Source organism: Bubalus bubalis, chromosome 13, assembly GCF_019923935.1.
Source record: "Bubalus bubalis isolate 160015118507 breed Murrah chromosome 13, NDDB_SH_1, whole genome shotgun sequence".
NCBI lineage: Eukaryota > Metazoa > Chordata > Mammalia > Artiodactyla > Bovidae > Bubalus > Bubalus bubalis.
In genome coordinates, this window is record NC_059169.1 from 64,042,545 (window position 1) to 64,068,388 (window position 25,844).

At 41.9% G+C, this 25,844-nt stretch overlaps 1 protein-coding gene across 4 annotated transcripts in view; it reads right to left on the bottom strand.

Annotated features, from left to right (window-relative positions):
- The window catches only part of DCLK1 (doublecortin like kinase 1), a 348,678-nt gene that overhangs the window by 63,724 nt on the left and 259,110 nt on the right, over positions 1–25,844 (bottom strand). For 2 of the 4 annotated variants that reach the window (XM_006057528.4, XM_006057526.4), the window contains exons 6-7: positions 16,185–16,279; positions 611–698 (exon numbers count right to left, since the gene is read on the bottom strand). In XM_006057528.4, coding sequence (XP_006057590.1) covers positions 611–698; positions 16,185–16,279 — 183 coding nt within the window. Of the gene's footprint in view, positions 1–610; positions 699–7,433; positions 12,267–16,184; positions 16,280–17,228; positions 18,529–25,844 lie in introns of those variants that run through there. The other 2 variants (XM_025262912.3, XM_025262913.3) reach the window with 2 other exon arrangements.

Below are 25,844 nucleotides of genomic sequence, written 5' to 3' on the forward strand. Positions count from 1 at the left end.
CTAGGATAAAAATCTCCATTTCATAGAAGAAAAACTAAGATGCAGAGGGCAGGAAAGGCTCATTCAAAACAATTCAGGAGTTAGCAGGAAACACCCATTCCATAACCCGAGTCACATGACCACTTTCTAAAGTGAATTCGCTGGCGGTCCAAAGAATATTTTTGCCATTTGCCATCAATTCAGTCTTTTTGTAAAGCCAGATGTTCGCATTTGACTTTTCTGAAGTCTGAGTGCCTCTGCAGGGCTATCTCAGTCAAAGAGAGTAAACATGTCTCTCTTGTTACAGAAGTGCACCGAATTTGGAAAACAAAGGCAACAGTTAGCCCCTTTTATTTGCTAGGAGGGCAAGAGCTGGCCTTCTAAGAATGCTTACACCTTCGGAGAGTGGGAGAGGTCCCCACATTTGGCTGACTTCCTCTTCCCAGCCCCAGAGAGCAGATACCACCCCTGGTGAGAGCCACGTTCAGTCCTACCCCCTTGCAATGACCCTGAACTGCTTCAGGGTCATTCTGCTGGAGAAATGTCCGTTTCCTGGACTAAATTTAGCCAACCCATTCTCCGTCCGGGGACAAGCTACGCCTTCTCCTCAGACACCACATCCCAAGCTTACCACCTTCTCCGGGCCCATCGTTCTCGTCCATCGAGCTGCAGACTTTGGTGGATGCAAGTGAAGTGGAGGAGCCGCCATGCTGAGAGCTCTGGAGGAAAACGGAAACAGAGAATAAAAACTGTCGATCCTGCCTCATGTCTCCAGGTGCTGTGCCCAGCCCAGAAGCTTGGGCAGCAACTGCGCCCACTGCCCCGGAGGCGACTGGTCTCCATGCCCAGAAAGGGAGGTGCTCAGACCACTCAACCGGGACTACTGCTCCCCACCAGCTTCTTAACCAACGATGGGTGGTGGTAACTGCCAGGCTCATCCTTGTCGATTTGGACGGTCCATGACTTTCATTCCATTTTCTCAAAATTAGCATCCTTTTGCTCACTGTTTAGGTTGGGCAGATTTGAGGTGTCTCACCTCACTCTTCCACAGTCTATCTGCAAACAGGCTTCTTTTAAGTGGTCACTCTGATCTTTTTTTTTATTCTTACCATAGCAAAATTTTTTCTTCAGTTTGATTTTTATGGAATATCCTTTTAAAAAAATATTCAGCTTTGCCACATCCTTGGGGAAAGATTAAAGAGTAGGTTTGTTAATTCCACTTTGTGATAAAGACATAAGCACTAAGCAAGTTATTGATATGTTAAATGTTATGTAACAAGAAACATTTACTTATTATAATTACTTTTCTTCCTGAGGCAAAGATGAAACTAAAAGCCTAAGCCTTGTGATTCAAATTCTGGGTGTATTTGGACTCAAGATCCGTGAGAGCAAACAGGGTAACAACTATATTATAAAGCTCAGTGCGTGTGCTAAGTCGCTTCAGTCATGTGTGACTCTTTGCGACCCCATGGACTGCAGCCCACCAGGCTCCTCTGTCCATGGGATTCTCCAGGCAAGAATACTGGAGTGGGCTGCTATGCCCCCTTACAGGGTATAAAGCTCTGAGGACAAAACAATACCAAACATTTAATACTGGGATCAGCTACGAGGCAGTATTTTAACAATGAATCTTTCCATCTCTGCATCTATTCCTTAAGAAAACAACGTGCACATATCGATGCTGTTTCTAAGTAATGAACACAGCTTGTCCTAAAAGATCCTCCTTCTGTTTGCCTGGGTTTATCCACTTGGTTGGCCTGATGGGAGCCAGGAGGCGGTGAGGGGGCGGCATTGGCTCGGGGTGCCGGCTGTCTGTGGAGCAGAGAGAAGGGAGAGAGAATCTGTAGCTGAATTAATAATGAAGTGGCGAGAAGCAGTGTTGACCTACTTTTCCTCTGCTTACCTGTCTCCCTTCAACCTCCTCCCCATGCCCTCCAGCCTTAAGTGTGCACAAAGCCGGAAGGAAGAGTTTTACATACAGTCATTGTGCCTAACAGACCTTGCATGGGAAATTCAGAGACTTTAGTTTTCACCCAAAGGATGAATATAACTGGGCAAATGCTACTTCAGTCACTGCGGGGCCATTTAGGTCAACTGCACAGCATTCCCCGGGGGTGTATTTGGATGACCGTGTTCCATGGGACAAGCTCATCAAAGCTGACAGCTGCCATAATGGGGACGAAAGTTAAACTCACAGCCATGACAGATCTGCTTCCTCATGAGACTTTCTGGAAGTTTGGTGGTTACTCTGGAAGTTTGGTGGTTAGTCTAGAAGTTTTGTGATTATTCTAGAAGTTTGGTGGTAGTCTGGGTCGTGTGCCCTTTATTTTCCAGGATCGAAAGAATCCCCCATCCATCAGCCTAGCCTGGTGACTTGAGCTGTTTCCATCCTCTCTCACTCAACCTCCCCTTGTGGCCAGCAGCGCCCATTTGTCCTCTGTCAGGTCAGAAAGAGGGATTCAGACCGTGACCCTGTCAGATGGCTCTGCCACTAACTGTAGCCACAGCCAACTCTGTCCAAGGCACTGTGAATGTATGAGCCTCTGGGCGCGCTCATTTATGAATGTCTGTTTGTGAAAACCTTGTATTTATACTATTGGAATAGGAGGTTGAAACAAGGCAAATTTACAAGGTCAAGGTCTGGAGAAAAGAAACATTAGTGCTACCACATTTGAGGGGAAGGTGTGTTTTCCAGAACAGGGAGATCTTTTATCCCTGGGGTCACTGCTTTTGCTGTAGACATAATCCTGTTCCAAGCAGAAAAACAGTAAAGAAATGTTTACAATGTAGAGTTTCTCTTCTGAGCCTTTCAATCCTTGAATTTCTTCCAGCAGCATCACAAATGGTGTTTAATAATGCAGACACATTGTGGTTTGGGATGGCAGGTGCTGTCCCATCATATGGTGTTTTAGAATACAAAGACACATTCTTTCAGAATCAAGCATTCAAATTAATAGACTAGTAGTGTATTTCCTAGCAAATATGCCTACAACTTATGGACTCGATTCCAAAATCTTGTTCTTTTAATAAGAACACCAGACACTCAACACAGAACACTCACCCAAATAATGTGAAAGCATTCTTTTCAACTGTAATGTTTAATACACTTGCTGGATATTATTCACTAAACTGCCTTATCAACTAATGAATTACATTTTCAACAATGCCACCAATTGCCTGATGCCCTGAACGCTTGCTACAGTGCCAGCTGTGTTTTTCTCTGCCTTATGAACAAAACCCCTCAAGGTTTTAGGCTCTGGTTTAAAAAAAAAGTAGGGTTAACACAAGTCTGCTTATGCTTAAAATTGCTTATTTTCAACTTTACTTCTCGAAATGTAGTCCAGGTCATTTCAAATTTCATGCTATCTGAAGGTAACAAACAGTTGTAAGAGAACATTTAATTACAAATACGGTACTCTAAAAATGGAAAGTTCTCATTTTGTTCACTGTGCTCAAATACAGTAAAATAAATGTGTTCAATTTCTCGTTACTTCTGCTTTTCCTCAAAGAAGTAAAGTGGTTAAACCTTATACACCTTTCCAAGACAATGACCATTCATGGATTCAAAGAATTGCAGAACTGAAATGGACCTTAAATATTACCTCTTCTATCCTACTTTAAGAGACCAAATGCCCACTATAAAAATCCCAGCCACAGGGTCAAATGGCCTCTGTGCAAACAGCTCCAGCACTGAGCCCGTTGTTCCCGGAGGCAGCCCGCTGACTGTTAATAAGGTGAGTTATGTTCCAATGATGCCCCTTTCCACTTCCCGTTTGTCATTCTACTCTCGCACCTCTGAAGCCACCCAGGACAGTGCATTTCCCAATAGGACAAGGCTTCCAAAATTTGGAAAGGGCCACTGAACCCCTTCTGTGTCTTCTCTTTTTCCATTTCAATAATCCCAGTCTCTCTGGTTATTTGCCGTAAAACAGGACCCCATGACCCCTTGATCCTCCATTTGTTAATATCTCTGGTTAATGCTGGTGCTCAAAGCAAATGAAATATTCTAGGTGTGCCCTGACCAACACAGAACAGAGAAGGGTAGTGTTTTCTTCTTTGTGAATAGAATACCAATGCACTTTAAGATCATATTGGCTTACAGGTAACAACATACCTTTTAAGCCTATACGGTGTCAGATTTCCATATTCTGTATTTGAAAGGTTAGTATTTTGGGTCGAGTCTCAGACTTCTCAATTATTCATGTTAATGTCGAATTTATTACATTCCTATCCTTCCAGCCTGTTATCTTCTGGATTCTCACTTTATTACCTAACATACTGCACTCTCTCGGTTGAAGCCATTCAGTAATCATCATGGCCCTCTATGTACCCTCGTCACTACTCCTAAATATACTACCTTAGACAGACTGCGAACATTTTGATTATTGCCCTAAGTCTGATTGAAGGATTTTGAACCTAATACAGGGGAAATGTGTAGTTCATGTTCTTTAGAATTAACCCAATGAGATGAACCAGTCTTTATGACCTACATAGAGCTGAAGAGTCCACTTATATTTTGCCATGCTTACAAATGAAATCAATTTACTATTTTTTTTCAGAGAACATAAACCATTTCATAGTATACATGATCATAAGATTTTGTGTTTGCTTCAGTTTGCTAATTCCAAGGCATATGGTGTACAGTGAAAAACACAGTTATTTTATAATTTAATGCAATTAGCTGCTCTAAGAGATACTGTGACATCTGAAATGTCATCACCTCGAAGCGGATTTAATGGGAACCAGGTGGACAGGTCACTGGCACCTGGATGCTTTTATGGCACACCTTCATAAAAGCTCTGCCCTAAGTAAGAACACATCCGAAGTGTAGCTATTTAGCTTGGGATCATATAACAGATGGAGAACATATCACACTTTTTGAAGTAAGTGAGAAAGCTGACATAACAGTTCTAACCACATTTTACCAAGATGTATCTGATGACTATGTGATAGAAAAGTTCATTTCAAATACAAACGGTATGAGTTACTCCTGCCATTTGTATTCATATTATTGGTGTTACTCAGGTGGGGTCCACACCAAATAAAGATTACAGAAATATCCAATCGATCCGACTGATGTAAGCAAGGGAGAAAAATTTCACAAGATAACTTTAGCTCGGTCTTGATAATTGTATTATTAACATTTCACATTTTGTCTTGGGATATGGTTATTACTCTGGTAATTTTTTTTTTGGAAAATGGCAATATAATATTTAAACATCAACTGGATCAATTTTATAAAGGAAACACAACCAACAGTTAACAAACTCTTATAATTGTCTTGGTGATCCTGACTTGAGGTCTGTAGAATCTCTAAAGATGACCTCATGTAGCAAAATTAATTCATAATCTTGGTGTAGAGAGCTTGAGACCCAAGGGACTGTGTGTGCATACAGAAAAATCATACATTTACTTTGCAAGTGGGTAAAGAACAATAAGTTGATGACATCAATATGCAATAATTAATAAGGCTCTATTACTTGAAACAAGGCACAAAAGAAATTTCTTTTCCCAAATTCCTTTGTCTGCATTCTCCATAAAATGTTTAAACCTAACGTTTATGGCACAGGCAACCATGTGCATAACTCAGAATGAACAGTGAAACATATAAAAGCTTATTATAAACAAAGTTTTTAAAAGACTATAGAACTGGTATTCATGAAATTGGTTTACTTAGAGGAAGAGAAAAAGAAAATGAGAATATTGACATTAAATCCATGACAGCGAAACCACGGGAGCCAAGATATCAAAAGTAAATGTATTTAGTTATGACTCTGTAGGGCAGTCTGCTCTGCCTCTGCTGTTTAGCTGCTAGTCATCATGCTCACTTAAAGCCAGGATCTATACACTCCGAATCTCAACCATTTGTCTTGGCTGGCACCGGGTCTCCTCTTAGAAGGGACACTCTGTGAGATCACCGTTTGAAGGGGGACCAAGAAGCCATCTAGTTTATATCCTCTCAATAATTCCCTCCATGATTTACTCCTCAGTTTGGATCCCCAGCCTGTAAAGAAGGAAGCTGCTGCTGCTGCGAAGTCGCTTCAGTCGTGTCTGACTCTGTGCGACCCCATAGATGGCAGTCCACCAGGCTCCCCCATCCCTGGGATTCTCCAGGCAAGAACACTGGAGTGGGTTGCCATTTCCTTCTCCAATGCATGAAAGTGAAAAGTGAAAGTGAAGTCACTCAGTCGTGTCCGACTCTTAGCGACCCCATGACTGCAGCCCACCAGGCTCCTCCATCCATGGGATTTTCCAGGCAAGAGTACTGGAGTGGGGTGCCATTGCCTTCTCCCAAAGAAGGAAGCTAGTCACTACTTTTTCAGGCACATGCTCCATTTTATTTTAAACTCTATATTCAGAAAGTAAAGCACAATTTGGAATTTTATACATTTGTAAAGTGAAAGTGGGACTTCCCTAGTGGTTCAGACGGTAAAGTGTCTGCCTGTAACGCGGGAGACCTGAGTTCGATCCCTGGGTTGGGAAGATCCTCTGGAGAAGGCAATGGCACCCCACACTCCAGTACTCTTGCCTGGAAAATCCCATGGACAGAGGAGCCTGGTGGCCTACAGTCCATGGGGTCGCAGAGTTGGACACGACTGAGTGACTTCACTTTCACTTTCAAACATTCCTTCCAGTTGTACCCATTACTGTGTTCAGCATCCACTATATTTGGTGTCCATGGAAATAATAAAGAGAACCAATTAAAGCAAATTATACTTTCAAAGTTAAAATGAACCTAGTAAAAGTGTGTTAGATTTAAAACTTATATAGAATTTCAGACTTCTATAATAATTTTAATGTAAATAATTTTTTCCAACTAGAATATCATATTATGTAGAATATCATAATATGAATGAAATAGATTATTGGTTTTAATTCTATATTAAAGTTGGGCAATCAAGTATTTTATTATGTATTTATTATAGTTATTTAACTTTTATATTATATAAACATATAATAAAACATTATATATTTATTTATAATAAATATATAATATCATTTGGTGCTTTTAAAATAACTTTCACACACACATGTACCTATATACACATACACATTTTTCCCCCTGCAAGTTAGGCAACCTTGGGAAAAATGCCTTCATGCCTAGGAGAAAGTATATTTAAAATTTCTTTTTTTTTTTCAAGAGAAACAGTTGCCAATTTGTTTGATATATTCACTCTTAAGGCAAACCTGAGAGGAAAGGAATGATTTTACTATATCCAAGTAAATCAGAGTTCTTCGCCAGATAGTCTTATTTCACTGTTACTGTCCGTATCTGATACTTTGGATGTCACGCGCTGTCACTCGGCAGTCTCTTAAGTCTCACCTACTGATGCTAATCTCGTCACCAAACACCATAAATATGATAATGAAGGTAAACCTTACTCCACACAGTCATTTCATTTTCAGCGTCTACTTACCAAGTTTTCTGAAAGAAAATCACTGAACAACACAGGCAGTTTTTCCTGTTTATTATGTAGTTATTCTAAGGGGTAAGCATAACAACATTGAGAGGAGTAACACGGTCCAGTGTGAAACACAAAGTACAACATTGTACAATGAAACCACAGCACAGTGATGGAGCTTTCAAAACCGGGGAGCTCAAGGAAACATTTCAGCATTTCACTCTATAAAGCCCTGCTGATGGCCTCAACAGACGAAGTTTTAAAACCTGTTGCTGTTTAAAACATTTTAACACCAAATGCTCTTTTTTAAGAGAATACATATCCAGGCAACTCAAAATGTAAGCAGGAAATATATCAACCTCTTTATAAAAATTTTATCCAAATTTGCAACATTCATAGTGTATTTTGAAGTTAAATGTTCTGAGAATAAACTTGATTCCTTGCTTGTTGATGAATATAAACTCAAAGAAAAATCACAAGAAAATTAAATTTCATAGTTCTTTGTCTATGACCTTTCAGATACCTTCTACCCTAGCTTCAAAACCATTTTGTGGCCATATATAATATAAACACCCATGTATTACATGCATCATTTATACTATCTTGGAATTTATCCATCATATTTACTAAAACGAACCACATTTTAAAGACACTATATATCATGCACCCTGAAAAATTATAGCTAGGGCCTCAGATTTCCTATCTTTTCCACATGCGTTACAGGTACAAAATTACAAGTATTTTTCAGCTGACAGTATAACAAACTGCATCAGGCAACTGGTATATTGAATTCAATATATCTCTAATTTTCACACTACACTTCTGTGGGATACTGTTGTTACTGACATGCACAATTAGAGATGCTAATCAGGCTAATGCAAATATGCATAAATAGACAATGTATGCATATATAGTATATTCACTCAGTTAACAGTTTCAAGTGTGTATATATTTATATAGATATATACACACATGGCAAGTATAGTAAGGTTACTACTGAAAATACATTAACAGTTTTGAATCATGTTTGAAAGAACATACAGACCTGCCTTATAGGTTATCTGGCTTTGTTATGAAACTTAGTTCAAATCAAATATAGTTTGGATTTTCTTCTATTCATGTTTCAGGACAATACCCAGCTACTCACAACCCTATAAATCAGCTTTTTTAATGAATATTGATTGACAATTGCCATATATCATACACATTAGACTATCAAGTCACAACAATATAAGCATTAATGAATGCTTATATTTAATAGTTAATAAAACACTGAATTTGTCTGAATTTGAAATTTTTTGTTCGTTTATCTGGTTTCCAAATTGTTTAAATCAGTACATCTGCCTATTATTTGGAACCATTTTGCCATGCTAGTTTAGCAAACTACCTTTGAACTTAAATATGCCCCAATTAATATGTCATGTGTAATGATTTATGACACAAAGGTTTTACATACAATTCCACAAGAGCCAGTAACTTACAAGGCTGTGTCACAAATACCAAACTTTACTATTCATGGTCTATAAATATACACAATACTTACATAAGCACACCCATTTACACACTGACCCTTGCAAATTTATATGAATGCCTACACACCTGGGTAGATACATGCCACATATAAAAAATTTAGTAGTTCAATAGCTAAAATGTATGGAATTATTTTTCAAGGATATTATTCTATATATTAATTTGTTTTAAGACACGTGATTTTTAGATTTCATTGCTTTTAAATGAAAAAAAAAATCATGTATAGATTTACATTGGATGTAACCAAAACCTCTGCTGGTTAACACAGGGAACCCATATGGCAATTGAATGCTGGTTCAAAATATTTTTAGAAGATACTTGATTTTTTAAAATATTTAGATGAGCCAATTTAAGAACACAGGGGTGTGTGTAAATGGGTGGACCTGAAACTTCTTAAAAGTCTACGACAGTATGAAAACATGGAAATTTCTGCCCCATCCCACCCCCACCAAATTAAGCAAGACAAAGAAGAAATAAACCATGTGGCTTTCAGAACCAGTCTTTTGAGTTCACAATGAAGTTTATACTTGATAAATGATTAGGATTTGCCTTTCTAAAATGCTAAAAGCAGGAGTATATTTATTACATTGTTCTCTATGATAACTAAAGGAAAAAAAATAAGTGCAAATGAAAAAAAGTATCAAACTGTTACCTAGAGCGCAGTGTCTTCACAGAACATTTCAGGTTTACCATAAGGACAAAAATGCATTGTTTTTTCTGGAGGTCTCTTCTGCCCAGGAGAACAATTTAAAATTTCAGTGTCTAATATTCTAAAAAGAATTCTGTAAGTAAGTAAATCTTAAGTGCCTATAAATCATCAATTCAGTTCCACCAAAAAAACTGAAAACATCTAGTTTGATGCTAAGGATTTTTTCATATATATTTCTGTTTTAGTATAATGGAATTATGCTCTGCATAGAAAGAGATTTCAAAGTCTATAAATGGTGTGCTGTTTCAATCTCTGAGGGATTTTAGTTTCAAAAAGTAAATGATATATATTGCCTCTGAACAGTCCTTTAATAAAAGTCATATGTTCAAAAGATTAAATGCTGTGGAATAGCATTTCCCTCAGAACCGCTTGAATGGAAAGTTGGCCATGATATCTATCGGCAATTAGCACAAGTCCAGTTCCTTTTTGCCGTGTCTAAACAAAGCCCTGGGCTTCATATCAGTTGGCGATATCTGCCACTTACCCAGAACAAATAGCGTTTATTGGACCTTTCTAAGCAGTAGCTGTCCAAAAGATTGACAGTTCAGGGAAGTTAAAATTACTAGAATTTATTTTTGTTCTGGACTATCTGACCCCCACCAGATTTAAGGTAACTGTTCCATTGCTTTCTTTGCGTTTTTGACAGTTCAGTCAAATACATACTAATCTTTTATGGACTCAACTGTATTAAGTAATGCATTTTACGAAGACATAACTAGAACAGACACCAGCACAGGCAACCTCACAGATGTTTACTGTTTCAGCTAAAACAAAGCAGTCTTTTGATCTCAGCAGGAGTCTCTGTTCACAATTTCTATTGGAAACAGTTTTAAAACCTGAAGTCTGGAACAGGTATTATTATGAACTGTTCTTTCAAGATGGAATGGTTCGGCTTGCGGTTCTCAAATAACCTGCCAGAGAAGTGTCTTTCTCTCCAACAGACAGGATAATAAGGCACTAATTATTACAAGGCTAAATTTTCAAATGCTGTTAGGTTGCCTGGACTTTTTAAAAAATATTCTTCTTCTTATGGTTGGAATATTTTATTCACTTGGAAAGTGAGATAGTAGCATATGTAACTATAAACCAGATGGTAAAATTTGATAGTTGAGCAATTTATCAAGGAGATAAATTGATAGCATTTAAAACATTATATGACAACTTAATTTCTCTCCATCTTGAATAAAACATTTTGTTTTTAAATTCAATTTTCAAGTAAAATTTTGGGGAAAAAACCAAGTGAAAACCTCCAAATGGCATCATTCATTGTGAATTTATCACCTACTGAGATATGTCAAGCCTGTGAAATAGCAAAACCATGCTACACAAGTCTTAAATAGTTAGTGTCTGAACTAGTAAAACTAAATGATCACTAGGTCATGGCTTAAATACAACAGACCATACACATTAAATTCATTCTTAACATTCAGCTTTAAAAATAAATGTTTTATGTTTAAGCAAAGCTGACTATAATTTTTAAATAGAGGACTAGGAAAGCAGAATTAGTAGGTTAATGCTTAACAATGGGTTATAATCATAGACTTAGTTTAACACGAAGGAGTTTTGCATATGAAAATTTCCAAAATACCAGTAAGATCCAGAATGTATCCAAATAGAGATTTGGCTATTTGGGACCTGATTTATATAGTACTGTTTAAGAGAATTTTTGCTTTTCAAATTGGTTTTTCGGAAGAAGTCCAGACACATTTTTTTTAGGTCTATATGTTTAAAAAAAAAAATTTTCATAACTTCAGCCTTTATACATTTGAAAAATTGCATACATGATTGTAAGGAGGAATTATATAATTTATAGTAATGCCATTAAACAAGTTCTTCATGTTTAATCTATGCTTATGCTGCTTTCAATGAAAGATAAGTATAAAGAGTAAAATTTACTTTTAACAACAAAAATAAAGCTCCTAATGCTTAATGTAAGTCTTCATGAGTTGTATATTTCACATGACAGTTTCTCCTCATATGTTAATCCACATATGAGGAGTATGATAAGTAGCTCTGAATATTGTCTAGGAAGAAAAAAAACTCTAATCGAATACTTGTATTAATTTGCAATAAAAGTACTTTAAAAATCAGCAATCCAAATTTTACAAAGACTATATAACTTTAGGAGAAAATGTCTCCTTAGTGCCATTTTAACCTGCTTGGCCAGAAAATCTGCACAGAAAGGTACAGAAAAATTGTATCTACATGTCTTCTTCTGATTAAAAAGAAAACCCCATCTAAAGAAATTATGACTCTGTCTTGCTACACCATTAGTGTGTTCTGACACTAAGATCGGGCCCATATATGAAATTCATCTAGAGCCAGGTCTGGCACAAAAGCCTCACCAATTGAGCCCACTTGTGTTCAGTCTCCTCAATCAAATTAATCAAATCTCCTCAATAGGAAAAAAAAAATAATCTCCTTCAAGGATTAATATGAAATGCCTGGATATTTCCTTTTATATGATTTGGGGTTTATCATTTCAAGGTATGCAAAACTCTTTTGTGTATTTTGCTGTTAGACTTTTGCTTAGGAAACGTGAAACCTTCACCCAACCACAAACCATATACACTGCTCCATTGTCTCTTTTACACTGAGTCTCCTACTGAATCCAAATCATCCGAAGAGAGGGGGCGATACAGGTCCTGTAAGACGAAGGGCGGTACAGATTTGTTTACTTGGGTTTCTTAGGTGCCCTGTGGCTCTCTCAGGAGTGGAGCAACACCGAATAGGCATCCTTGGTTTCTAATGTCATTAGACCTTCTAAAGTCACCACATTTGGATAAGAGGAAAGATCATAGCTGAGAAGCCATCTAAACATATGCAAAGGATGCTATTTTGCCTTCTTGGCTTGAGCTGCTCATGAGCTTTCGCCTTCCTTTGTGTGCAGTTGAGTTCTATAGCCCGAGGTCTGTCAGAGCCACCCTGCTACTATGTGTCAAGGCAATTCTTCCTCAAACACTTCCATCCCATTCTGGGAAGAAGAGGAACATGCTTACCTCACACAATAATTGATTAGGAGCCCCAGCGGGCATTCAGCAAATTCCGGTCCCATAGCAGCAACCCAAAGGTTGCATTTGGGTACTGCATACACCCAATAAACACTGTGTTTTCAAAACAATTATGTTTGGAAGACAGAAAGAATGCGAACTTGACCTCCTTGCTCCCTTCCCAAAGTTCTTCCTGGTTACCCAAAGGCTCACCCGTCACCTCCCCTCTTCTTCCCTCCGCCTCCTTCTGCTACAAGATCCTTCTGTTGGTCGCCAGGCAACCAGCTCATATCTGCAGAGAGTGTCTAGAATCCTGGCTTCCTTTCTAATTTGAACCACCCACTCCTCACATCATCTGACTGATCAGATAATCTACAAAAGTCAGCCATGTGGGAGTATAATGGGGAGCTTCATTCGACCTACACAATGTAACACGTTTCTTCCTAATGTATTAAGGAATGAGACCCCAGAAAGTTCATGGATAGAAGAGATCCTCCAGGATCTGCTTCTGTGACCAAACACTTCTAGACAGCAATTTAAATGACAGTGTTTAGGAAAAATAGGACAGTAACTCGGTACACTGCCATCGGGGTTTTCATCAAGAAAAGTATCTGGCGTGCAGATTCCTATTGTATAGGACTATTCTAAAATACGGAAGGAGGTAACAAAATGTAATTTTAAGGGAAGGAAAAAAAGCTGATTAAACCATCATAAATGATATAAATAAAAATATAGGTTTTTTTTATTTGTGAAAAAGCAGTCAATGTCTCAACAATCCTTAAAAAAAAGCAACTTACATTCCTGTGTTTCAAAATGAGGTAGGAAGTGTGAATGTGTGAGAGTGTGTGTGTGAGTGTGTGAGTGTGTGTGTGTGAGTCTGTGTGTTGGCGAGAGAAGCAGCCAACTCATTTTCCTGGCCATGTTGCTAGGCAACACAGAAGGAAAAATAGAAGTAGCTACTGTTTTCCAATTTGCAATAAAAAGAGTTATATTTATTCTTTGAAGTGTCTTCTTTTAGCACTTGCCATCTTTCACTTATTTCAGTATTTCCTGCATAGGAGTACAGCCAACCATTTGAGAAGAATATTAACCAAATTTGAAACAGGATCGGTTTTTAGGGATATTCTAGGCTCATTTTAACTGGGAGGGATTATTTGATGTAGTTGCCTCCACACCAAGATGAAAGCGCCTCTCACTAAAGCAGCTGGGAATGTTTCCACTCGCTGACATGGTACATGGATGGAGGATGTTCATTTATGGCCTAAATTCAAAAGCCTGGAAACTAAACCATCTCTAAACTATCTCGTGCTCTGCTCACAACATGCGCTTAATAACTGTTTTCAGATGATGATAAACCTTTGTCTCCTTAAAACAAATGGGATTGTTTTGTCCCTCTCAAGTACGGGGCTGGCGTTGGTAGCTTAAACGACAAAATGAAGACTCTCTAAGAGGACCATCCCTTATAATTACTTCCCAAGCGCTGGCAGTGTTAATTACATAAGCCACCGGCCACACAGCTGCTCGGAGCTGGATGGAAATTTTCTGCCTCAGTTGGACACAGTCGTAGTGAAGTAGGGAATACAGAGGGAAGAAGCTGCACATTCTAACCTCATTTGCCAACAAATGGACAGCTGTGCCAAGCGTTTTATGTCCCCAAGATGGAAGTCTCCTCCATATAGCCAGCAGGAGAGACGCTCAGGTTGCTGGCAGGGAGTCTCAAACACTAATCTAACCTCAACAGCTAAGCACAAGCTGAATCCTGAATCTAATGTAATTAGTCCAGAGGATGACGAGAGATTTCAATGCCAGGTATACTCTCCAGAGTATACACTTCAAAAGAGAGACTGTTCTATGTGAGAGGGCCCCATCCGACCTATTGTTTTTTAAATTAGAAGTTTACTTTTATTTTATTATTTGGCCTTGCTGTGGGGCATACAGGATCTTAGTTCCCCAGCCAGGCATTGAACCCATGCTCTCTGCATTGGGTGCATGGAGTCTTAACCACTGGACCACCAGGAAAGTAAGTCCCTGTCCTATTTCTAATGGCTTGCCCCTATAGACGGGGGCCTTGCTGGGGAACATTTATGAGAAAAGAACCACTCATTACCCCTTCCTCCACTCAACCACAGACATCTGGGAGATTAAGTGAATCTGGACCTTTCTTCTTCTAGTAGGTCACTAATGATCTCTATACTTTAAAATGCCAAATTATACTGTGACCAAGAAGAAAGCATAGGTATTGCACTCAGATGGAATTGGAGTAATGATAATGTTTTCTATCTGGAAAGAGTCTTTTGTTTTGTTTTTTGACTGGGGTGTGGAGAGGACTGCAGACTTACCTACGATAACACAGCCATTTAGTAGAGGAACTGGTGCCCAGCTCCAGGCCTCACTGCATCATCTAAACGAGGCAGAGCTGACATTCAGAGGGTCAGCGGAGCAGGATGATACAACCTGCTATGTTGGCGGGCCAGCCTCCAAACGATTAGGGGTTGACTCAGGTCCCCTGCCCACCACTTTAGGTGGGTGTGTGAACACAACCTTGGCAGGAGGCTTGCAAAGGGGTGCTTCCCTCTCGGAGGCAGTGTAAATGTATGCAATGTAGAAGTCTCATTTTAAAGCACACAGGACAAGAGACCAAATTCAAGAATCCAGGTTTGAGTTCAAAAGTTGTCAAGGAGCGCTCACTTATTAAAATGTCCAGGGAACAGCATCCTCAGAGCTCCTATAAGTACACATCCCTCCCCACTTGCCTGTGAAATCAGGACACTGAAAGGCCCCCTGTTGCCTCCACTGTACCATCTGCCTCTTCCCCATCCCACTACTTTTATTCTTGCCTTGATCCTACTGGAAAATTAAATCAGGTTGTGAGCGGATCCAAACAGCAGCTCACCCATCCAGAAAGAAGAGCTAACCCCCAGCCTCTCCCTTAGCAATGGGGAGACTAACACCATTTTCGGTAGCTTTTGACTCTGATCTCCAAACTCAATCAACATCTCCATTATTACACAAGAAGCTACAAGAAACATGCAGGTCGTGATGAAAGAGAAGGTGCTCAGTGTGGGTTTCATTCACAAAAACACAGGTCACACGTACCCATCTGTGCAGCACAGACCCTCAGTGGCTCTGGATCACCATCCTCTGCCATAAAGCAAGTCCCGCCAGGGCCCACCTACCCTCCAAACCAGGCACTTTCCCTTCTTAAGGAAGGCTGGTGACCAGCGATCAGGCCTCCAGTGAAAATCCTTACAGCCCAGGAAGTTTACAAACCAGTGCCATTAAAATCTTTGTGCGTTCCGGACAAAAAGAGAAAAGTGTTTAAAAGTGAAGCAGCAACTGTCTGTTCTTGGAATGAAGATCAGGACAATTTTTACTGGGAAACTTAAGGTCCCAAGTCCTAGCTAAGAGAAACCAGAGCCAAAACCAGCGACCCACTGTTGGTCACCTCCTGCCCTCACCTGGTTCTTCCTTAGAGACAAGCAGCCCTAACTCGAGAGGGCTATTTGCTGGCACTGTGCCATCTGCACCAAGACGCGGACAGGTCTTAAACGAGGAGCTCGCTTATTCTCTTACCCTCTGCTTCCGCAGGCTTCCGGGGCTGGTGGGTGACGGGCTGGGAGACTTGCCCGAGCGCGGAGTAGAGAGCTGACTACCCGGGGTTCCATTAACTGGAAGCACAGAGAATCACAGAGAGAAAAAAAATGGCTTATTAAATAATTCTCCTGACGAATCAGCTTCACAGAGCAACAAACAATTAAAGAGGGGCATTTGCTAAAATTCCAGACACCTTTTTATCTACAGTTCTGAACACTAGCTTCAGGGAGAAACCTTCTTCAGAAATTCACTTGTTTTGTGAATCCTGTGTTAAATATAGCAGCAGGTTACATAGAAAAAAAAAGGTACTTTGCACAACTTTTCTGATGATTTATTAATGATGCTTTTAACTGTGTCCACAGAGATCTTAGGCATGTGATTCTGAGACATTTTTCAATGGAATTCATGCTTAATAGTTTAGCTTCCTAGTACAAGCCAGTGGAAGTAAGTATTAGCACAGCTCATAAGCAATATTCCCAGTGACCTGTGAAAGCAGACTGCTGTCTTTTTAAGAGTTAAGAACTCAATTCAAGTTAAGTTCCTGCGTCCACCTGTGCCCTGTACACCCCCCAGCCTAACTGGAAAGGACCTGACTCCAGCAGGACGAAGTAATTGGCACAGACACTCAGAAACTCCTCACAGTTAGTTTGTCCTGCTGTTGAAGAGAAAACTGTTTTGTTTTTTTTTTTCCCTTTTTAAACAGGTTTAAATCACCAGAATCAACCTGTCTCTCTAGACCGCTACACATTATCCCTAGACTGAGTCAAAGTCACAGAACTCAAGTAAGTCATCCTTTCCTCTTTGTAGCAGTCCCTCTAAACTGACAAAACACTTAAAGACATGACTCTACAAGGATGTATCAAGTCGCCACTATTCCACCTATAAAAATGTCAACTTTTCTTTTGTTACATGTTTTACATCCACAGCCCAGGAAGTCGGGTTAGCAGTGAGAGGCACACATTCTCCAGGGTGCAACATCAACATTTTTCCATGAGGGAGAGAGCGATCATGCATTTAACTTACCTTCTATGAGTTCTAACATGGACACAGTCTCAGTGGCTAACCTGACAAGAGCAAGAGCGAGATCCCTTCTCAGCACTAAACCCAGCACCGCGGAGGGAGGAGGAGGGAAGCGGCTGGATTAGTTAAGGATGGCTAAGGCTGCTCCCAGAGCAGGCTGAATGAGAGGCAGGATTCATCAGCAGATGCCTTTCCTGCGTAAGGCTGACGTCTTCCAGGCAGCAGTGGGAGGTGCGGGTTCTGTCTTAGGCTACATCAAAGGTGTCAATTAAGCCTCATGCCAACGCGGAACCACCACAACCCCCACCGCACCACGGACTCCCGGAAGCCGAGTCCTTTCAGGGTGCTCCACGCTGAATCATAACCAAGTGCCTCTGGGGGCAAGAGCCCCAGTGACTCATATGAAAATCACAATGACAAGACCTCTTCCAAAGCCTGGTGACTCTCCGGGAACAAGGGGTAATAAGTCCACCCTCAGAAAATTCAGTGGCGAGGTGCATGTTTATTGATTTTTCACACGCGATGTTTGCACCAAAGCTCAGGGCCCGTGCGTGTGGGAAGTTCCTTGTTTTGTCATCTTCTCCAAAGACCTTTAACAAATGTCACAGAACTCATGCTGTACTAATTTGTGTTTTGCCTTTGAAATTTATTTGGTGACTCCATCTAAAACACACCCAACCACACACTTTTTTTTTTTTTTTTACAGATTGAAGTAGGAAGCCCTGAGAATGCTTTGATCTGTGTGCCTTCTCTGGTCCTGCCCAGACAGTGACTCTAACAGGAAGGGGTCTGAAACAGGCAAGGACGCAGGAACTGTGGGCAGAGGCAGAATCTACAGCTAATAAGGCAGGAGATCCCCTAGGGTTGACTGGAAAACAGGCTCTGGGAATATCATCTTTGCCCACATTCTACATCACTGTACATCTTTACATCACCCCTATGCAGACTGGGAAAAAAATGAGCAAATGGGAAAGCAATCACAGTACTCACATTTTTTACTTTTGGGACTCTAATCTCAGCCAGTGGAACATTAAAAAAAAAAACAAAAAACGATAAAGTGCATGCCCAGTAGAACTGTCTTAGGAACAGTCAGCTTAAAACAGCAAAACAAAACAACAAGAAGAAGTTTACATCTACTAAGCACTCACTACGCATGCATCTCAGCTTATCGAAGACTTATTTTCCATGGACTAGTTAATACACTTTAACCTTTTATATATGCACACATATATGTATATACGGGGCTTCCCAGGTGGCTCAGTGGTAAAGAATCCACCTGCCAATGTAGGATGGCATCCATCTGTGGGTCGGGACGATCCCCTGGAGGAGAGCACAGCAACCCACTCCAGTATTCTTGCCTGGGAAATCTCATGGACACAGGAGCCCACCGGGCTATAGTCCATGGGGTCACAGAGAGCTGGACACCGCTGAGCAACTGAGCATGCATGCACCTATTGTCTATTTGCGCGCGTGCACACACACACACACACACACACAGAGTATTGTCTTACTGAATTCTCAGGGTTAACTCCGTGAGGCAAGCAGAGTTATTTTACAGATGCGGAGGCATAAACATGATAACTTGACCAGTGAATACAGGGTGGAACTGAAATCTGTGTACTCTTTACCCCCACCTTCCCCTACAACACTAGCCTTCTAACCTGAAGGAAAACTACACAACTCAACTCGAAATCACAACAAAGTATTCTGAGAGGGGGAGCACTGAGGGTTGCTCTTGATCCCCAGTCACCTATGGGGTCAAGACTAGTCTACAACCTATACAGAGAGGGTAGCAGGTAGTGAAGTCAGATCCTAAGTGTTAGTAGCAGTTAGCCAGGTAAGTAAGGTGAGCCTTGCTCCAAGGCAAGAGGACCACGTGTTTCATGGCTGGACATGGAGGAGGGAGCAAGCATGGCACTTTGAAGGGGCCTCAACAGGTGAGCACAGCAGCAAGTGAAGTCGGAAGGAAGGACCTTATGGATGCGGATGGAGGAGGCGGCAGGGGTCACATAATGCAGGGTTTTGAAATTCAAGTTAAGGAGACTGGTTTTTATCCAAAGCACCATGAGAAGCTATTGAATGATTTTAAGCTGGAACCCAGGGGATCAGATCTGCATTTTAATAAGCTCCACAGAGCTCTTAAGCTGTCAAGAATGGATGAGAGGGGAACAGTAACAAGAACAGGGCATCCCTTAGTCAAATGTCCACGTGGAGAGACGGGGGCACATTTAAGGGTCTTGTGGTCAAAGAGATGGGGTGGCTCTGTCTTGGGTAGTGCAGTGGAGGTGGAGGGAAAAAGAAACATTTCAGAGAGATTTAAAAAGTAAAAACAACAGGACATGGTAATCAGTTGGTAAAAAGGATTAAGGCTAGAGGATTAAAGTGAAAGTCCCTCAGTCATGCCCAACTCTTTGCGACCCCAAGGACTTAGCCCACCAGGCTCCTCTGTCCATGGAATTCTCCAAGGCAAGTCTCCTGGAGTGGGTAGCCATTCACGTCTCCAGGGGATCTTCCCAACCCAGGCATCGAACCCAGGTCTCCAGTCTGCAGGCGGATTTTTTATTGTCTGAGCCACCAGGGAAGAGACTTAAGACTCAACATTAAAAAAAACTAAGATCATGGCATCTGATCCATCACTTCATGGCAAATAGAAGGGAAACAAGTGGAAGTAGTGACAGATTTTATTTTCTTGGGCTCCCAAATCACTGCCGACAGTGACTGTAGTCATGAAATTAAAAGACGCTCCTTGAAAGAAAAGCTATGACAAACCTAGCCAGCATACTAAAAAGCAGAGACATCACTTTGCTGACAAAGGTCCATATTAGTCAAAGCTATTGGTTTTTCCAGTAGTCATGTACAGATGTGAGAGCTGGACCAGAAAGAAGGCTGAGTGCCAAAGAATTGATGTTTTTGAACTGTGGTGCTGGAGAAGACTCTTGAGAGTCCCTTGGACAGCAAGAAGATCAAACCAGTCAATCCTAAAGGAAATCAGCCCCGACTATTCATTGGAAGGACTGATGCTGAATCTGAAGCTCCACTATTTGGCCACCTGATGCGAAGAGATGACTCACTGGAAAAGACCTTGATGCTGGGAAAGATTGAGGGCAGGAGGAGAAGGCAGTGGCAGAGGATGAGATGGTTAGATAGCATCACCAACTCAATGTACATAAATTTGAGCAAACTTCGGGAGATAGTAAAGGACAAGAGAGCCCAGTGTGCTGCAGTCCATGGGGTTGCAAAGAGTTGGACAAGGCTTAGAGACTGAACAACAACAAGGCTAGAAGAAGAGAGTTTGGACATACTGAACTGAAGCATCATTGTATGTATCTTGATATACATGGCTGGCATAAAACAAGAGAAAAAAAGAAAAAACTTGCATTGCAAATTGGTGTCATTTTTGCAGTTTGCTATGAGGAAACTGAGGTTCAGAGAGGTAACCTGTGGAAAGACAAGCAGCTGGAAGGTGGGAGAGCTAGAAATGAGTCTCATTCAGTCCTACTCAAAGAGCTGCATACTCTTCCCATGAGTGGCCAGCTCATCAGAACATGTCCAGGCCTATTGCTCTGTCTGCGGAGCTGAGGATGTATAGGCTTCTTTCTCACTGGGGCACGAAGCTGCCTCCTTTATTTATAGCCACTGGGCTCATGGCTTCTACTTGTCTTGCCTTCTCTCAGGAGAAATGAAGTTCAAGTGCCAAACAAGTCACTGACAGTCAAACATTTTTGGAACACAATCTGCTTGTAAGTTGGGAACGACCTGTATTGTTAAGGTCAGAGTTCTGTAGAGACTCTTCCTCTTGGCCTCTTAAAAAGCACCACCAACTTCTTAAATTGGTTTTTGACCTCCAGAAAACATCATACTCCTCATCCTGCTGGGATAAATAATTTTGTTTCTTAAGTAAGGTTGACACATGTATTGAGTCCCATTGTTTTTTAATCCTGTACTACCAGAAATCCCTGAGTGCCAATAAAAAAGGGTTTCTCACTTATTTAACAGAACTCATTAAAAGTCAACTAACAAATGGTATTACAGAGGCCTTTATTAAACAATTCTTTATTTTGAATGGGAAAAACCCAATTTCATATGGTTGTTTCTAAATGGCCCAGCAGGCCCAACAATTAGTTATTTCAGTTGGAAGTCACTAACATCTGAATTACTAAAGGACCCATCAGATCCACTGCCTTAGATCCAGCTCTGGTTTCCTTTGCTCACATCTGTCTGGATACAATTTAAATGCTGTATGCTTTGTTCTGGTTTTTACCTCCTGAATGAGAAGTGGTTAACTCTAGGCTGGATTATTCTCATATTCTGTGATGATCAATTTCATAACTAGCCATCAAAGAGCTGTAGAAGAAATCATGGGGCTGACTTCTACCATCTCCAGTCCATCCCCTCTCAGGGGCACCTGAGCCTCGCAAGGACACAGCAGCCTGAACTGGACCCAGACCATGACTCCTCATGAATGATCCGACCTCACCTCTTTATTATCAAAGATCGATGATCCTACCCTCCCTCATTGGAGCCATGAATTCAGGATTCTATAATCCACCATTCAGTACATGCAGCTTTCACTTAACACATGCTTGACTCTGTCTAATGGTCCCTGTTCTCCCAAAACTTATAATTAAATATGAAATTTACTAAAAAAAAAAAATCTAGAATCAGGAAATACTTGGCTTACTTGTTCAAATTCATTGCTCCTTTTAAATGACTTTAAACTCATGTGTGTTTGAAATTTAGCAAACCCTTTGTAAGCTTAAAGGACTTTTTTCCCTTTACAGTTTCATTAGTAAAAGGCTCAGACAGCAAGTGAAAACCAAATGCTTGAATGTCTCAAACTGGTCTGGAAGCTAGAACAATCTCCATGCAAGACCATCTCATTACAAGGTGACTAACCTTTTGGACCTGAAAAGCTATCTTGCTGTTTCACTATCTTCTTTTTGAACTAAAGTGGCTCATTTATTAATATTTATGCCGCTGCACTTGCAGGCATGGGAGGAAGGAACATGTTTGCACGCATGTGAGTCCATCTATCCGTCTGTGTGTTCAGGGGGTGGTGATTCAGGCAGGCTTCCCGGGAGATCTGGCTGCTTGCCTTAGACTTTCCCTCACTCCCTGATCATGGAGGAGGCTGTAGATACTCTAAAATATGTTTTCCCAGCCCTTGTCCATTGCCTGCCACATTATTGAGAAAGAAAAAAAGAAGGAAAAAGCAGATGGAGTCAACCTAGGCAAAGACAAAACAGACAAGTGTCTGATGGGTGGGAGAACTCTTGAGAAAAATGCTTTTTCCTCATTTCAGCTTCACAGGTGCTGACTTCATAGATGAATTGGAACCCTGATTTTAACCATCCGTCTGCATTTTCTTAAACAGGGACAGTAGGTCCAATTCAGAGGGACTATCTTATTGGGTCAGGAAGATCCCCTGGAGGAGGGAATGGCAACCCACTCCAGTATTCTTTCCTGGAGAATCCCATGTACAGAGGAGCCTTGTGGGCTACAGACTGTGGGGTCACAAAGAGTTGGACATGACTGAGTGACTAACACTTTCACCTTATTGGGACGGTCCAGTGGTTAAGACTCTGCACTTCCACTGGAGGGGGCATGGGTTCTATCTCTGGTCAGGGAACTAAGACCCCACACGACTGGGGACTAAGATCCCATGTATCATGGGTCATGCCCCCCCACACCCAAAAGACAAAAGGACTGTCTTATCTGCTGTGGACAGTGGCAAGGCAGGAGGTCAACAGAAACAGAGGGGTTGGAGAGAGGAACATGGATCTATGAATTAATTTTTTTAATATTTACAAATGGGGCCTTGAACCTCAAGAGATCTAGGCAACTTGAAAAGATCCCATTGTTCCTCAATTCACTCATGCAGTCAACATTTACTCAGTAGTGACCATGAACTTGAAGGCACTGTGCTGCTGCTGCTGCTGCTAAGTCGCTTCAGTCGTGTCCGACTCTGTGTGACCCCATAGATGGCAGCCCACCAGGCTCTCCCGTCCCTGGGATTCTCTAGGCAAGAATACTGGAGTGGGTTGCCATCTCCTTCTCCAATGCATGAAAGTGAAAAGTGAAAGTGAAGTCGCTCAGTCGTGTCAGACTCTTTGCGACCCCATGGACTGCAGCCTACCAGGCTCCTCCATCCATGGGATTTTCCAGGCAAGAGTACTGGAGTGGGGTGCCATTGCCTTCTCCGGAAGGCACTGTAGGATGCATTAAAGAACTCCTGCCCTCAGAAACCCTGACTTGGTCAGGTGACACCCGTCTCCTATAGCCTGGGAGCCAAATCAACTGTCACAGGATGGGGGAGGAGGGGTAGACCCTCACAGAGGTCAGCTGGGCCAAACTGGGCATGTGCACTTTTGACCAGAAGTGATAGAGCAAAGGCTTCTAGAAAGTGACAGGAATAAAGGTGGAAGAGCTCCAGGGGTTCCTGGTGGAAATTTAAGTTGGTTTCCAGGCTAGAACACAAGTCCAGAGGAGACATGAGAGATACAGCTGGAAAGGAAGACTGTGGCAACCCAAGACAGTTCTTCATCCTAGAATAAAGAGTTCAGAATTGATTTAGCAGACGGTAAGTAATGGCAACAGGCTTCCCAGGTGGTGCCAGTGGTAAGGAACCCGTCTGCCAGTGCAGGAGATGTAAGCAAGTGGAGGTCTGATCCCTGGCTCGGGAAGATCCCCTGGAGGAGGGCATGGCAACCCACTCCAGAATTCTTGCCTGGAGAATCCCATGGACAGAGGAGCATGGCGGGCTGCAGTCCATAGCGTTGCAAAGAGTCGGACACGACTGAAGCGACTTCACACACACACACACACACACACAGAAGTAACCGGAACACGTCTAACATCAGCGGCCAGGACAGAGGTGAGGAGCAGAGGTCAGAGGCAGGGAGGGGGCCGGTGCTGCTCCTGCAGCTGCGAGAAATCAGTCCTAGGACAGCAAAGCAGGGGCCGAGAACCCTGGTGACAAACCGAAGGTGGACGAAGAGGAGAAAAGGAGCCGAAGATGCTTTCAAGGTGAAAGGAAAGAGATCTGGACTTTCACGGACAGCGTCATCTGGAATGCTGATTCAAAATGATGAACATGTGTCAGCGGGGACCGCAGAAGAGGCTGGTCATTCTGAAGGAATGAGGTGATTAAAGGCACCACCAGGGATCAGCGTGGTGAAGGGCTCTGGGTGCTTGGTCCCCACCCTACCAGGTACTGCGGGGCGGCCTCCCCTTGGAGTAAAGCCCGGGCGTCCGCCCCCGGGGGCAGTCCCGGAATGACCCCCGGGACAAAGTGCCCGCTGAAAGGGACTTTCCACAGGTCACCAGTGGTGTCCTTACCGCCAAATCCTGCGTTCCCTTCAGTCCTCAACTCTACCTGCCCTCATGTTAACATTTCTGGCCTCTTCCTCCACCTTGAAACTTTCTGCCCCCTCTGACTTCCGTTCTGCGCACTCACTGTGCCTTCTCGCCTTTTCTAATGTGCTTTTTTTAAAATCGAAGGATAGCTGGTTTACAGTATTGCGTTCGTTTCTGCGGTGCACCAGCATGAGTCAGCTGTGTGTGTGCATATGCCCCCTCCCTCGTGAGCCTCCCTCCCACCCCCCATCCCACCCCTCTAGGTTATCACAGAGCACCGAGCTGGGCTCCCTGTGCAATGCAGCAGCTTCCCACCAGCTAGCTATTTTGCACGTGTGAGTGTATATATATGTCAATGGTACTTTCTCAATTCATCCCACCCTCCCTTCTCCCCCGAGCCCGGTGCCCACGAGTCTGTTCTTCAAGTCTGCGTCTCTGCTCCTGCCCTGGAAATAGGTTCATCTCTACCATTTTTCTAGATTCCACATGTATGCATTAATATAAGGTACTTGTTTTTCTCTTTCTTCTTTCTGACTTTCATGTCCTCTGATGTACCCTTATAACTGCACATGTTCCTGCAGTTCCAATCTCTCCTTGGGTTGAGGGGAGATGCATTTTACATTTCTATTATTTAAATCACTACTGTATGTCAGTGTCTCCCCAGTACATACACAGAAAGCTCAAATCTGACTTCCACACCGTTCCTTCCTACCTGCCTACTGATGGTTCTGGAACATCTCACGTGGACGTGGCTACAATAGGACCCATCCTTCATCAATGGGCAAATCACCTCTGATCCCCTTCTCTTTGTCTGGCCTCACATCCAGTTAAATTCTTAGTTTCATTTCCCTTTTGAAGTTTCCCACATTTTATTTTATAAGATTTTTTTTAATGTAAACCATTCTTAAAAACTTTTATTGAATTTGTTACAATATTGCTTCTATGTTTTGCTTTATGGCCACAAGACATGTGGGATCTCAGGTCCCCAACCAGGGACCGAACCTGCACCCTCTGAACATTGGAAGGCAAAGGCCTAACCACTGGACCACCAGGGAAGGCCTGTCCCCCATTTTAAAAACTGTTTAAATTCTGTCCTAACAGTTCTTTCCCAGGTGGCTTCACAGAGCCTTTCTGGCCCTCGGTCCTTTCTGTGTAGCCATCCTTTCTACCCCTGTGCCATTGTATATAAATTCAGGTAAATAACTAATCATGGCCTTACTAAAAGTCACCTTTTACCCCCTAATACACACAACACTGTTCTCA